Consider the following 16,468-nt stretch of genomic DNA (forward strand, 5'->3'; position numbering starts at 1 on the left):
GAAAAATAGCTGGACACTTGCTGTATCTGTTGCGATAAATATTTCCATGAAATTGTGTTTTGTTTCTGTAAATGGCCCCAGGGAAACTTACTTTGTGGACGATCCTCGTAATAACAATATTGTATCCACAATATGAAGCTGCAATACAACCTAATAGGAAAACAAGTTATGGTGATATAAACTGGGTTCAACCGGCTCACAATAGACGAGTGGCATGCTTTGGCACTTGAAATCAATGCGCATGAATGCTGAACGAGACAAAATTAAATGACTATGAATATCGTGAGTCTGCATTTTATTTTAAGCACTAAAACAAAAGGTACAAAAACTCTAATAAGACCGAATACCAAAAAATTCAACACAATAAATATACCGCAATTTTAAATTACTACCTAACAATACAACACAGCAGGGAAGGAAACACGACCACACGCTTAATTTGTCCCTTTTTACTCGGCATATTCTCATAGCAATCACAACTGCACAAAATGCCAAAATATTAAAAATAATCCTGAACATGCGACATATAAATTACACCAGAATATCACTGAAAATATTATTTAACACAGTTTGATTCAATTTGTTTTTGTAGGCCAAATACTTACAGAAATGTTGATACAATATACCAATTTCTGGAAAGACTAAGCATATGATTAAAGAAAATTATTATTTAATACAGACGTATGGAACACAGGCAGAAAGTTAACCATACGGAAAAACGGACATATCTTATTAATTCTGAGATGAACCATTTGTTGTACGGTACTCAAACTACCCAGTATTAATTTCCTACGAAAGCCAATGTTGACAAGAATCGATTTAAGGACAATCTTATGCAAAAATTAGCCATAAACAGTAATAAACTTCAAGAAATACCCAAGATATGCCTCCTCTACAAAAATATTCACAATTGATGAATAATAATACAGGAAGACACTTATATCCAACAAGCAAGCAAACGGAATCTAAAGTGTAGTTTCCGGTTAAACGCAGGTTACATCGTTTTAATTCTTCTTGCCCAAGCATTACTTCAGTTACATTACCGAACAGCAGTACTGGACGGACAGCAACACAGGAACAAAATTCTTTCAATAATCAGCAAGCTTTAATAAGTCAGACCTGGTAAGAAGTCGTACTCGCCACTGCGAGAACCTCAAATTTCACTTGGCTATTTCTAAAATACAGTCTGCATAACACACAGCTGGAACTTCTTTATAAAATAATTCACTGTACTATGGCTTAATTAATAATTTGGACTTGCGATAGTACGTGTTCCATCACGGCACAAAAGTATTTATAAAAATTATACTGCAATTATATTAGGTTGTAACATCTTATTAAATTTATAAACTCATCACCTGCAACATTAGTGACTTTCTTTGCAAAATCTGCTACTTACCCAGCAGGACTAACGATTTAAAGATTACCACATTCCATCCACATATAAAACGTTTACAAACCTTAGTTGGAACTGTAAATATCATTATACAATTCCAGCAGATGAGAAAATAGCTGCGACCTATTCTCAGGCAGTTATGCAACTGATAAAAATAACTTTACAGCATATTTCAGTTTCTTAAAATACTTCATAAAATAACATATCTATATATTCATCACATTAATGTACTCTGGATTTCGGGTAGTATATACATGAACTTAAAATTTTACAATAATGTATAATCTAATAAAAGATATTTCACTAAAATATGTAGAATAATCAGACTATAAAAATAAGACATATTTACTAGACTTAAAATTATTCATTGTCAGGACTTTTTCCATCGTCTGTTCTTTAAAATCACAACGTTTCGGAGGCTGGTTCTGTCTCTTCTAACCTGAAGACGGAGACAGGACCAGCCTCCGAAACGTCATGGTTTTAAAGAACAGACGATGGAAAAAGTCTCGACAATGAATAATTTTAAGTGTAAACTACTGTCGTGAAAACCCTTTAGAATTGAATATTTACTGGAGCTAAGTTTGTTATTGTACATAAAATTCATGTTCAGGTGAATCTTGTTATACACACTTTTGCTATTCGTGTTCTTGCATCCGAATCATACTTGCATCAAATCTCTTCCATGCCCATCAGGGAACGTGATGCAGACACAAAATGTTGAATTTTATTATTAATACCACTTATTATTGGATATTTTAATGCATGAAATACTTAAAAACAAACTTAAAAAGTCAAAGTGTCAGTTGCGCCGCTCAAAAAAATCTCATACGAGTCATAAATTTTAAAATCTCTAAAAACGTGTATATGAAGACACCCCAACACATCCACCAGGGTTTCAATAGACTAATGGGGATATCTGCATCACTTCTTACTGGCAAATAAATTCTAACATAAATTTGGTAGCAGTTGGCAAGAGAGTTTGCCATCTATGCCCTAAAATCTGTGGAAAGAAAATCCCTGGAAATAGACTGATGCTAATGTCCTACTGAAAACAGAGGCCCAGTGAGTGCCATGAAAATGATTAAAAAAATTTAAAATTCAAAAATAAGACTTTGGGAAACATTGTTACTTATCTTGCATTTGCTTCACATACTGTTACCTGTACTTCCTCAGTACTGATAGTTCTATAATTGAGATCTCTTTTGGTTCTGCTAAAATACTCTACATATTAACATTGAGCAGTTATGGGTTTAATCCACCCCTTCAATCTATTACAGATCCCGGCTCACTGGCAGGGTGGCTGATGAGGACGTCCCTATCGCTGTGTTCCGCATTCCTGTTTCTCCATTGCACAAATTTCTCTCCAAGAACAACAAACAAATTGTTGTACAGACCCATACCAATCACCAACAGAATAAACCCAATAATCTGAAACAAGAATACGATTTTTGAGTAAATAAAAACAATTAATATGAGCGTGGTTCATAACGATGGAGTTCCTTAAGAACCTTTACAAAATATCTGTTTCGCCTCATTACGTGATGACACATGCATCCCACAGAGTCACCAAGCACAGATTGCTTTCCTGTTAAAATTTCAAGGTCTGCTGGTGAAACCGATGGCACACAGCCTGCCGAACCTATCCTCCAACCAGACATGAATTCGTACAGCAAGAGGTAAATACTGTGAATGTTTCAACATCCAAATAAAGAAGACAGCGTGTCAGTTTTGGTCTTTTAGGTTGTATCATGCAGTAGACTTGTAGGTGGTTACCAGCATTTTGGATGAACATACTGCCTCCATGTTCAAAGCTAAATATGGGGTTAAACCTTGATGTATGGCCACGGTGGTCTAGCGGTCAGAATGCTGGGCTCGTAATCCTGGGGTCCCGGGTTTGTTTCCCGGCGGTGCCCAGATTTATAACTTGGGCCATGGTCCAGATACCACGGAGTTTTCCTCCGGGGCCTCCCCGGTTTCTCCGTGGTATCCCAACAATTACTCCATACACACAGAAGAAGGCAACGGCAAACCACTTCTGCCTAGGAAACATATGAACAGGTCCCTATCAGAGGGAGCTTGTTCATGTCACCAGGGGTTGGCTCCGACCCGATGGTACAAAAAAAAAATTGATGATGGAGGTGATATGTTTCTCCAAAATGTTGGTAATTACCTACAAAACCATATGGTGTCAAAGTCCAGAAGACCACAATCAATATCATCATCTGAAGTCTTGGAACAAAACTAACAAAATATCAGTTTTACCTGTAACCAGTAGAAATTCTGCCAACCCAGTGCCACCGTAACAGCAAAAATGAAAAGTGTCCGCACACTGTCAAGAACCATTCTAGTTGTGGCTGAAATCTCCTTGGTGACACTGATACCAGCAAAGTTGAAGAATGCTATACTTAAGACGGTACCTGCCAAAATACAAAGATGGGGTTAAAATTATTTTCCGGATAACTTGGAGTGGTATGCTCCATATTTCACCACAGAGTTCATACGACCACATAAATCAGCGGTTCTCGACTTCTCCCAGACCAAAGGCCACACATTCGTGGGCTGCAGAATAATAAATTAAGAATTACTGTAATGATATGATAATTTGTTCTTTAATAACCATCCAAAATACTTACCTATTATAGCACAGATAATCAATGGATTTTGCCCCATTTGTAGAAAGGCCTCAAGTACATCTTCTAGAACATGGCGGGGATTATCACTGAATGGTTCAGGCACGTGGATGAAGTAGAATGGTATCAGCAGGAAACCCAAAATACTGAATCCAAACAGACCTGAGGCAAAGCAAAATTACATATTGTTCTCACCCCCCCCCCCCCCCAAGGCCATTTCCTGTCACAAATGTCATATGAACATGGGCCTTATTCTCAATGGTTGCATATTTAAATTTCAAGAATAAGTTGCACATAACCAATTTGTTTTAATGATCAAATTCTTATACTGTGCAGTATATTTTGCAACAAATGTTCAAAGTGGCTATCTTCAGCTTTGATACATATTCTGACTCATTTTCTTATTGAATGTGTAACACACCATGAACTGCAATGTCACTTAAATGTCCTGCAGCATCTAAAAGAGTCAAAGCAGTTCATCCCCTGTTCATTTTGATTTTTAATTTTTTCATATACTGGATACTGGGAACGATTCGTTCTTCAAGTGCCTGAGCACTGCGGGTCCCAACTCTTCGTTGACTTTGATAATAGACATTCGGTAGGACTCCTTGGACAAGGGATCGGCCCGTCGCAAGTCCTCTTCCTGTACACAGGACAGCACAACACAGAAAAACGCGGACAGACATCCATGGCTTGAGTGGGATTCGAACCCACGGTCCCAGCGACCAAGCGGCAGAAGGCCCACACCTCAGACTTCATGTAATTATAATTTCTTAACCAGCTGACTGAATATCAGCTTCTCAAGGACAATGCTGCATGTGGTTGGTTTACTTAGCTAATAACTGTGACTCTTTGGTACTTACCCTCCCACCCCACTGCTTGCAAAGCAGGAATGTCCAGACCTGAAACAAATTTCTCCTCCAGAACCATCTGTGAAGCAGCAACAACCTGTGCTCCGATAATAAGCAGGTCACCTGCGCAGGAAACAAAACAGATCTGTATTTAATACCACATATCAATCACTAACAATAAACGCACTAATTTGTTAGCCCCTTTCCCTGGGGCAAACTAGATGAGTTAGTGATACACATTCACATACATCTGCTGCGATCTGATCTGCCAGATAAATAGAACCTGATTTTCTATGTAAGTCATACAAAGAGTTGAAACAGCTCAGGGACTAATGTCAAGCTGGATGACGGGTTAATTTCTGGCAAGACTGAAATGTTCCTCTTTACCACCAGATCCAGCCCATGGGTACCAGGGTAGAAGTGACCATGCGTAAAACTGTCCACTCACTTCAGTCCATGCTGAGGTTAAGAATACTTGCCAAACCTCAGGGCTGAAATTTGAGCCCGGTGTCACCCAAAAAGAAAGCAAGAATGCTAACCAATTACCCCACAATTTCCTATCTGAAATATGCTCAACTTACCTAAGATGATATCTCCTGTGGAATGATTCGAAGCTGGTGTGGCTGCTTCAGTCAATTTGGCAGGGTTCGACGGTGCAAAGAAGTCTGATACCCCAACAAGAGCTAGACCACCAATCACCAAAAATATGCCTCCCCATTCCTGTTTCGTCAGTCTTCGATTCAAGAACACCACAGAAAATATTCCCACAAACACAATCACAGCACCTACACAAATAGTGATAAAGCAAGCATTTATCATAAATGGAGAAATTATTATATGTACGTGCAAAATGCTAGATTCCTTACCTCAGTACAGGTAAGTGAAATTATGACTTCTCAAAGCATAACATCTCTGATGCTGCATAAACTTCAAGTTTCAGTTTACATTCCAAATATTTATAAGAGGAGAGAGCAAGTTCCAATAGCACATTTTTTTTCTGAACATACATACATCTTTACCAAATTCCATAGATCCGTTAGTTAGTAAGATGACAACAGGATGTGGAATAATTTATGATAATACAATATACATTACACATATTACAAGTACAATTCATACTATGAACCTTCTAGTACTGTAACAGGAAATTTCTTGATTATTTGAATAACCAAGAAGTACCCTATGAATATTCAAATTCTAATTACTTATAAAGAACATACGGAAAATTTAAAACCTACCAACAATAAATTTGTAACCAAAAATTTTAATTTTCTACAAAATTAATATAGTGTAACAACTGAAAGAAATTATACTAGTTAGCCCTAAGTCTAGAGGTTTTTGACAAACATGTATCGTTAAAATGGTGCGTATTTCTCGACATATTCCCGTCTTAGAATAAAAACCACACATTTTGGAAGCTGGCTCTGCTTGTGTCTTAATGCAAGCAAATTAATCAGTCGGATCCAATGGGGACTTCAATTAGCCTTTTATAACGAGCCAAACCGATTAGGTTGCTAACCTGAAGATGAAAGCAGACCCAACATCAAAAACCCTGTATGGTTTTTAAATTAATACAAAGGAAAATGTCCAAAAATACATTTACTAAAGGAGATTCATCTATGCAGGTACACTGATAGAACTGCAGCCTTATCTGCTGACTTCAAATTTATCAAATTACACAAATCTTTGACAATGTCAAGGGTAAATACCCAGTGCAAAGTCACAAGTTCAATATGATATAATCATAGGTTGCAATCTATAATGCAGAGTTAGCATGTAGCATTGTTTAAAACATAACAAGCATTTTGTATTTCTCATGACTTCAACAAAATGCAACAAATAAGTATAGTATCAAAAATTCTTTATTGTCGCTTGTATCCTTTCCAGTCTTCTACAGAAGACATTCCTTTGTAAAACAGAACACGTGTTTGTGCATACCATAAGAGCACACATACACACAGCACAGATAGCTCATATGGCCACCAACAGACATATTTGCTGCTAAAAACACATTAAATGAACAAGATGTACTCATATGTAGTCATAAAACCTAAAGCATTAATTAACCCACCTCTAAGCATCTGGAATGATGATGCGTATGTAAGAGTGAGACCAATATACATGACAGATGTAGCCACCATATCACACATTGCAGGTGGTAGCAGCACCAATGGGTTAAATGAACGATTTCCCTTCAACAGCTTCATCTCATCTTGGGATCCATCCTGTAGAAATAAATCAGATAGCAAGTACATTAAAAAAATTAATGCCATATATCAGTCTTGGGGGGAGAAAATATAAAACATACTGAATTCACTTGTTTATTAAATTTTTAACTCATCTATAGCAGACTGAGGCTACAGAAGTACTTGCCAACAGTTCTTGTTAACTCACCCACAATGAGTGTGTAAGCACATTTCTGAAACCATGAACACAAAGCTAAAAAAGTAAATAAAAAACTAACCTATCACAAGAAAGAAAGAAAAGAAAAAATATAAAATATGTCCAAAGATAAAAAAAGTTTTAAAGTTGCTAGAACTAAAGACACCTGTAAATAGATAATACTCACATGTTTCCTCCAATAATAAAAGTAAAGCAACTTAAAGACCAGCAAACAAAGAATTTCTCCAATAAACATCGAGCAAGCTTGAACAAATGGATGGTTAAACTTCCTTAGTATGTCACCAGAACCTTTTGCCTCCATACGATCAGCCCATCTGAAAGACAGAATACACAGCTACAAATATATACTCCGTGCATAAGTTTGTGATGGGCCAGTGTAGTTCACTATAATGACTGGCTACAGACTGGATGACCAGGTTTCAAATTCAAGCGGCCATGTCTCCGAAAATATAAACACCTGAGGAAACTTCATTCCACAATTACAAATGTGTGGGGCACTATGCAGTCGACCCATCACTGCATTCAGATAATAAAATTTCAATAATCCGTAGTGAAAAAAGAAATTGAAACATATCGTTACTGAAGTCATAATAGATGAGTTTGTAAAAATAGCTGGGACCAATTGGGGCTGATATGCTTGGAATTTATATCTCAACTGCTGGTCCGCAAATAGGTCCCTGGCCATCCAGTCTGGTACAACTGCTTATAAGCAGAAAAGATCTACCGTCACAGTAAAAAATGTGCACCACTTTTCCTTTATGCCCTTATAACATTAGTTCTTAATCATAGAGAAACGTGATTCTTTTCTTCAATTTAAATGTCTTGAACATAAAATGGCAGTGTAATGAAATTACTAACCTATTATTTCCAAACAGGTGGATGCATAATTTTTGTGAAACTTAACAAGAATGCAATTTAATAGCTCACAGTTTGAATTTTCAGTTTAGAGATTGATATTTTGTTTATGTCCTTTTTATCCTCATTAGCCCCAAGAACTCCTTGATAGTACCAGTGATCTTTTCTTTCACAAGCCTAACCCAATACACTTCAATCAACACTCCCCTTTTCTTTATTAAATATGATACATACTTACTTTGTACTCAGAGTATTTATCGATCCAGTAATAACTAATACAACAGCAATTAAAGCTTGATATTTTGTCCAAGCCATCCTGATTCTTAATTCAGTTTTCGGTTAATGTACTTCCTATATTACTTCAAAGGCGGGTCCCAGAATCTACGAACGAATCATACGAAAGTTATGTCAGTTATCACACAACCTTTTCATGAGCAACAGCTGAAAATTTTTGCGAACATGTAATTCATACCGGACACCAGAAATATTTTATCCATTTGTCCACAAATGCTTGTATTATCTGCGTACAAATTACACAGAAAATACCAACATTGATAAATGATAAGAAACAATCGATTTTGCTGCCAGAGACTGAAACGAATCGATTATCCCAAGCATCGACTATGCTACTAAATGTGACGTCATATACGTAGGACTTCCGGTTCACACGGCGGCGAATATGAAGACGGCTGTATTCTGGATTATAGTGCCGGGTACTATTGACCTCTGAAACGTTTGCAGACTTCTTGCCAGACTACAGGATGTTACAAACCAGAAGACAGCCATCTTATAACGTCAAACTGAACAGCCATCTTTACGGTAAGTATTATTAGTGTGGTCCAAATAATGGACTGTAAGAAACGGTATTATATTTTATTAACAATTATGAGTCGCAAGTTCTACACAGCATCTTTATAATCTCTTTCATGCAGAGACAACCGCGGGACAACTTCCTCTTCCTTGTTTCTAAGTGCAATGGTTCTTGTGCCAATGTAACAGGAGACGCGTAAACAACAGCATGGCAATAATAGTCGTCTCACGAAGGTTAAGTTTGTCACAGTGTTTTTCAAGGTACTGTACAAAGATTGATTAAATTAAACGATTATATGCAAGATAACTAGCAATTAATATAATTAACGTATATTTGTTGTTAGGCAGCGTTATCCCTGCAAACATATTTTATCTGATTATAAAAATACATGTTTTAAACCTTTTTGTATTGACAAGGAGCAGGAACACTGTGCCCTTTTTGAGACAATTTGAAAATAACAATTTATGTACCCAGATGAATAAATGAGAAATGCGACCGGATGATATTCATGTGGTGAGAAACACGAAGCAAAATAAAACACTCTTGAATGAAACAATAATTTTATAATCTTTATTTGCATATTTTTCTCAAGTGTAATTTTATTTGTATGTAGGCTATAATTGAAGATGTACAGTACACAGCAACAAATACAGCAAGAAAACACTAATTTGCACATAGAAATATTTTAGTGTTATAACATTGAATTGCTCACAAAAATGTCTTAATGTTAATAAGTGTAAACGCAACAACACGTGAAGTATCTAAGTGCAGTTTACAGATTAATTTCTGTATTACTAAACCTAACACATAAATATGCAATAATTTAACATTATATAAATCTGTTGTCGTGTGGAACGTCGGACCCATTTAAGAGAAAGCCCATGCAAGGATTCGATTGTACTGAACCGATGTGAATCCATAACAAACTCATTCAATATTTTTTGCCCACCCTTCCCAGAGAACTCAAAGTAATATTGCTATGGATTTTGTGTATGTACATAATGAAACAAAATGTTATGGGATAGAAAGCACGGTCATAGCTATTGCATGCCACTACAGTTACAATCAAGCATAGTGCAGCAAAGAAAACACTTCACCATTACAAAGATCAATTGTTACAATAATTTATTTACCGTCTATACACAAACTTAAAAATGTTGTTAAAATTACTTAAAATTTATAATATTTTTTCATTAGATACTAGATCTTGTTAAATTTTTTTTTCTAGTATCTAATGAAAAAATGTTATAAATTTTAAGTAATTTTAACAACATTTTTAAGTTTGTGTATAGACGGTAAATAAATTATTGTATTAATAAACACAAACATGACGCAATTAAGATATAAAAAAAAAGATCAATTGGTTAATTTCTTGTTGTTGTTTATTCTGAGAATCATACAAAACCCATACACACAAAATTCAGAGTTATTGATTGTTAAAGAAGTCAATGCATATTCTTACCTTAGGTTTTAAAGCATAAATAAAAATTGACAGTGGAACCACGGTTCCGGAGAATCTGGCGTAAATACGTCTTTGTATTTAAATTATTTTTAGGCAATAAATACAATGAAAGGAAGGTTATATATTATTATTATTATTAGCTTCATAACTTGCAATAATTGCTTCTTGCGATTTCTATATTCTCTCATACGTTCAGCATTAGTTTTTGGTATTTTTTTGGGGGAACTTCAGGTTCATTATTTAATACCTCTATTTTTTTAAGTTTTCCGTACTGCCCCATATATTCTGCATTACAGACTCTTTTGGCTTCAATGTCATCCATCTTGTTATCTCTAAATAGTATGACGTAAATACGCGAACGCAGCAGTAGCGTGAAGTGCGATGCGCCTTTATTTGTATAAATAAATGTTTGTAGAACCTAAACTATTTGTGATATGTAAAATCTGATAACAGATATGGAAACCCCAAGAGATAATAAATACGTATTTCGTACGCAATATGTTCAGATCCATCTCTTACGGTTTTCGAGAGGCGGCCGCTTAACGCGCCAGATGCATTCAAAATTGTACACATTGGTACATTAAAATTACAATAAATGTATAAACGCTGTTTTTGCCGAATGACCCTTCCGTATAGACGTATTTACGTCAAAAGAAGACAAGCCTAATTCTCTTACACGAGTTCACAAATGCAGATGAAAACATTAAATGTGATGAACAATAATAATAAATAGGAATCCCTTACCTCAAACTTTGTTCAGTTGTAAGAGACAACGATCAATTTAATCAAAACTAAAATGGAGAGAGTGGAGGGCAGTATCACAGATCTCTTAATAGTTCTTATATAAGATAAGGACTTGTGATTTTCTGAAATGTTTTTAACAGCAAAATGTTATCTACTTCTTCTAAAAGCGATTCACAGCTCAGCTCTTTCCGCAATAACGAAAGCAGATTCTTGACGGCAGTAATGTAACACAACAATGCCGAGTAAATAGATGACATAACAATTAGTTTCTTAGGTAAAGGAGTAAAGCATTGTTGCTGAATGACCCTTCCGTATAGACGTATTTAAGTCAAAATTCTAGTTCATAATGCATTCACAGGTACAAACACTCACAAAACTGTTATACCAGTATTATTTCTACACTGTTCACTACCTTTCCAACAATAGAGACTGTAAGGAAGCATTATTAATGTTCAGAAGAGTCATCCGAGTCTTTTTTATTAGTACTATCTGTGATTTTGAAGTTCGTCCTTGTTAATAAAAGTTAAAAGCAATATTAATTGAATTCACTTAAAGAAAAGCACTAAGCGTCTCCATTGCAGAGACCAGTTGGTTAATAGTGGTTAAGAATATAATCGATGTTTGTTCCGAGATTCATAAAATCTGTATGTACTCTGTGGGTGAAACGCAAAGTCACTGAATGTTAAAGCACGTGATACGTAATAGTGTTCTAGAGATTAGCTATGAACACACACTGGTCACGGATGTGCTCAGTAGCGAATTTCTGCAACTGAACTTGGTCCCTCTGAAGCTGCTGCGTGTGACGTAGAGTCTCTTGGCTTCGGCCTCTGCTTTCTGAATCTTTCACAATAAACAATCCGTTTGAAATTACTCTTGTATGTACTGCAGGTGCAGTAGAGTGCTAGCGGATTAAGCCAAGTATTTGAATAAAACAAGCAGTCAGTTAAGAAGACGAAAACTTTAGTAATGTCCAAATTTTGATTTACAATAGAGAAACCTATTAAAACCCTCATGATTATATTTGGTGCGTAACTTACAAATAAAACGATAGACAAAATTACAGCCACTTTTGAAAGTTCTTTCCTTATACACATTTTCTTTTCATCTAGTTTTCCAGCAAGTTTGGGTGATTTAAAAACTATATACCTTTCTGTTACAGTATAAATTAACACAATAAAGCATAAAGGCATTATGGAATAAATGAACAGTTGTATTAATGTCACGTAGGGGATAAAATTAACGCCATCATTATTTGGGGCGTAACTACATTTTCCGGAATCATTTGATGCCCAGAGAAAAGCAGGAAATGCAAGGGCGGCAGCCACAAACAAAATCCCAAACACGTTAAACACGCCTGCTTTTGAAGAAGAACCAAATCCACAATTTCGTAACCGGCAGGAGAGAACTGTCCAAGTGTAAGTGTGATGAGCAAACAACATCACAGAGAACACAGTTACACCAACTGTCAGGTCACGTGAGAAAATGAATATTTTACACAGCGGAAGTCCAAATTTCCAAACTTCCGTGAAGGCATTGACAAAGCTCATAGGCAAAAACACCATTATCATTATAAAATCGCCTACAGCTATACTGAATATACAGGCGTTTGGGATTTTAAGAATCCTTTCATAAGTAGTAAAAATCAACAATAATGCACCAGTACCAGTTGCGCCTGACAGCAAAATAATTGCATACACTACCGGTTCCACGAACGAGTGAAATGACTCAAAGAACATTCGTCCTGAAGAGTAGTCGGAACACGTAAAGGATTCAAGCAAATCCCAAGACATTCTGACCATATTCCTATTTTGTATACAAAACGAATTTTTATGTGTCAGATGCACGTTATTACTGTGACACCACTGCCATGTCTTCTTAAGTTCACAATCACATACTAAAGGATTACCATATAAAGAAATCTGTGAAAGATGCATCAGGCCAGTAAGAGTGTCTACCTTGAGTGTCTTGAGTGAATTACGATCTAATCGGATATCTTGAAGATTCGGAAGATATTTAAAACTTCTTTCGGTCAGGTCTGTTATTCTACAGTTCGAGAGATGCAGGCTTTGAAGAGACTTGACATTGATAAATGATGCGTTCCTGGGCGCTGTAAGTCTTGGATTGTTCGACAGACGTAGGTCAGTTAAAAGGGTGTTGTGTAAGAACGTATGTTCATTTAACGTTATTAACCTGTTTCGGGACACGTCTAGAAACTTCAGACTCACGAGATCTTTAAATACGACTGACCCCAGTTCTTCTAACAGATTGTCACTTACATGAAGATAAACCAAATTTGACAATCCGGCGAATATTCCGAGTGCTTGGCTTTGCTTGCCTGTCACGTTACTGAAGTGATTATACTGTAACTGCCTTAGGCAATTTCCATTCATATTCAGACTGACCAAACTCTGTAACCCTGAGAATGTACCAAGTACCACTTCCTCTATCTCATTATCATTAAATCGTAAGTATCTCAAATTTGTTAAAGTCCGAAATAACATAAGATCCAGAAATTTCATATAATTTCTATGAAGTCTCAAATCCACCAACCTCGTAAGACCATAAAATGTCTGTGATGCCAGGCGAGCTAAAAAGTTATTGGATAATGACAATATTTTTAAACAATTTAAACCGTCAAATGCACCAGGGCTTATAATTTCTATTTGGTTGTTATGCAAATACAATTCTACCATTTGGGTCATATTTTGAAATACTTGTGCTCTTACTCCTTGAAGCCTGTTCCCTTCTAATCTTAGTTCCTCTAAGCTTTCTAGACCTTCGAACACTCCGAGCTCAAGATTCTCTATAAAATTATACCTGAGAAAGAGTTTTAATAACTGTGCCATGTGACTGAAAGCTCCTGGATATATGTACTGGATTCTCGCTGCATCTGCACGCAACTCTTTGAGTGAAAGGTAACCAGAAGAATTCCAGAGATGTTGCAGGGTTCCTAGGTCATTGTAGCTGATGTCGAGTTGTGCGACATCTTCCTCAAATTCTGGAAGTAATGCCAGATCTTTCCGTGTGCAGTTCGCTATAATGCTTCTGTCCCACGCTTTGTAGCATTCACATGGCTCCGGGCACCCAGAACACACCCCGATGGAACAGCAGAGCAACAATACAAGGCTCCACCGAGGAACTGATGTTTGTTTGTTACTCATGGTTGAAATCTACAAAAGAATCCCAGAGGATCAAAAGAAGTTCATAACTGTTCATCATTTAAAGAAATTGCCCGCTCTTTTCTGTATAAATCCGCTGGTTTATCACAGTTTTTCCAAAAATCCGCCAGTGAACCATATTCTGAGCTAGTTCAGTAAGTCAACGTTCTCATATCCCATCTCTCTAACATTAACCTCACGTCTATGATGCAATCCTAATCCCCTCCCCCCCCCCCCCCAACTTACAAGGCGTACAAGCAACAAACATTTTTTAGATAGAATAATAGGAATTTGGTTTATTTCACTTATGAATTAAATGTGTCATTCACAAACATTTTAATTTTACCACATTTTGAAATAAACCGTTAGACATTTTCATGATTTTGTCCTGTATTCTGATGGTGCAACAAAAACCTATTCTTAGATCTAAGTAAAGTAAAGTTTGTCCCACTATACGCCATGTAGGCGTTTGGGGGGAGAGGCGGTATAGCTCCTCTCTTTCTTGACCTCGGCACTAGATGGGGGTGAGTGGTCAGCATCACGCCCCGGCCGGCTTTACCCCCGGGAAAGGACCCCGGTAGCCATTGTAAAGGAGGCTGGGTGGGCCCCAGAGCCAGTCTGGACACAGAGGCTAGAGGAAAAATCCTCTGCCCTCATCGGGGATCGAACCCCGGTCGTCCAGCCCGTAGCTAGTCACTATACTGACTGAGCTATCCCGGCTGTTATTCTTAGATCTACGTTTCTTTTTTCTAGCCCTGTTCCTTACTGACGACCAACAGAGTTTCTATCCATAAGTACCTCGTGATAAGCATGGCATTACTTCCTTTCTGGCCCTTCCTCTCAATTACTTCTTTTTTTACGTGTTCGCAATGAGAAGTTGCAAAAATACCTGAATTAGCTTCGCCATGTCCAATTGTCTGTCCAACCGTCTGCAGACAATGATCACTGAAATGATATTGGTTGTTTTACTATAACTTTTCGACACATTCAAGTTTTATTTGAAATCTGAAAATGATAACGAACACTCTACATAAATATCTACATGCCTTCCAACGTACCTACATAGAGAAAGTAAAAAAAATGTTTCGAGCAGAGAAATTAAGTACATTTTAGGCCAAATACACATTTTACATTATTTTTTTGTAATTTGGAGGCGTGTTTTCGAGCGTTGTGCAAATACCTTACAGAAGCCAGAGAAACTAACCTGTGTTGCAGAGCAGTTGCCTTCGAGGACTGAGTTCAGTGGGTGTCTCCTGCATCACGGTGTTGCGTGTTGCAGTCTTTAAAGGGTGTAACGCACAAACTCACTACCTGGGCCGAATATTAGACCTGTACATACTGTGAACACACGCTACTTTTAACCAACTTCTGCAATTTCATTTATAATATCACGAGCTAATGTTCCTTGTACAGGTTAATTATTTCCCCTTAAAGAGACAAATACTATTGTGATACTTTCTATTTATAACAGATGGGCTGTGTTCATAGGCGTTTATAATAGCTGCCAGAAATTAAAAATTGTCTTTTGTGTAATATGTTTGTGACAAATTAAACTTTCCTACCTGAGGAAAATATTAAAAACAAATGTCCATTTAATGTTCCTGTTAGCCTCGTAATTAGACTAAAGCATTCAACTTAAAGCAGGCGCTACAAGCTCTTAAGTCGACTACTTATTCACGTCTCGAAGTATATAATTTTCTAAAGCAGTTTTCCCGAACTAATTTGACAACGTGTCCCTTTTTTGGGTCCTAAATAAGCAACGGATCTCTTAACCCCTTTTTGGTCCTATGCTCCGCCTGATTTTACATTAGCCATGAAGAAAATTACAGTAGATTCCGGTTAATTGGACCATCGGTTAATCGGGGCAGCAGTTTATTCGGGTCAAATCAAATCTTTTTAACTCTTTACGTGGAACTTCGCATAATTGGGGCAGCCGCTCAATTGGGCCAAAGTGTTTTAGTCCCGATGTGTCCCAATTAACCGGAATCCACTGCACTTACAAAATAAATATAACGGAAAAGGTTGAAATACTTTTATGGCATTTAAAATATAGAAACAGAACAAGTCACAATTTTTACAATTTGTAATTAGGCAAATTAACCAAATTATAAACGTAAAGTTTCTTTATATGTTACTGTCAAATGTGTTTGAAGATAAC

At 36.7% G+C, this 16,468-nt stretch overlaps 1 protein-coding gene across 5 annotated transcripts in view; it reads right to left on the reverse strand.

The window, feature by feature from the left end:
• Positions 1 to 278: 278 nt before the first annotated feature.
• Positions 279 to 16,468, reverse strand: part of LOC110836686 (transport and golgi organization 9) — a 40,117-nt gene continuing 23,927 nt past the window's right edge. Inside the window, exons 1-9 of one of the 5 annotated variants that reach the window (XM_087357644.1) lie at positions 11,153 to 11,170; positions 8,374 to 8,516; positions 7,447 to 7,594; positions 6,949 to 7,102; positions 5,459 to 5,662; positions 4,890 to 5,000; positions 4,030 to 4,188; positions 3,659 to 3,813; positions 279 to 2,824 (exon numbers count right to left, since the gene is read on the reverse strand). In XM_087357644.1, the coding sequence (XP_087213770.1) occupies positions 2,660 to 2,824; positions 3,659 to 3,813; positions 4,030 to 4,188; positions 4,890 to 5,000; positions 5,459 to 5,662; positions 6,949 to 7,102; positions 7,447 to 7,594; positions 8,374 to 8,450 (1,173 nt within the window). In that variant the 5' untranslated portion in view covers positions 8,451 to 8,516; positions 11,153 to 11,170 and the 3' untranslated portion in view covers positions 279 to 2,659. Of the gene's footprint in view, positions 2,825 to 3,658; positions 3,814 to 4,029; positions 4,189 to 4,889; positions 5,001 to 5,458; positions 5,663 to 6,948; positions 7,103 to 7,446; positions 7,595 to 8,373; positions 8,517 to 8,607; positions 8,757 to 11,152; positions 11,171 to 11,406; positions 14,323 to 15,199; positions 15,316 to 15,514; positions 15,649 to 16,468 lie in introns of those variants that run through there. The other 4 variants (XM_087357642.1, XM_087357643.1, XM_022078124.2 and 1 more) reach the window with 4 other exon arrangements.

This window comes from Zootermopsis nevadensis, unplaced genomic scaffold (genome assembly GCF_977971745.1).
Source record: "Zootermopsis nevadensis isolate Lab colony 2312 unplaced genomic scaffold, Znev_1.0 Znev_ptg000028l, whole genome shotgun sequence".
Taxonomy (NCBI): domain Eukaryota; kingdom Metazoa; phylum Arthropoda; class Insecta; order Blattodea; family Termopsidae; genus Zootermopsis; species Zootermopsis nevadensis.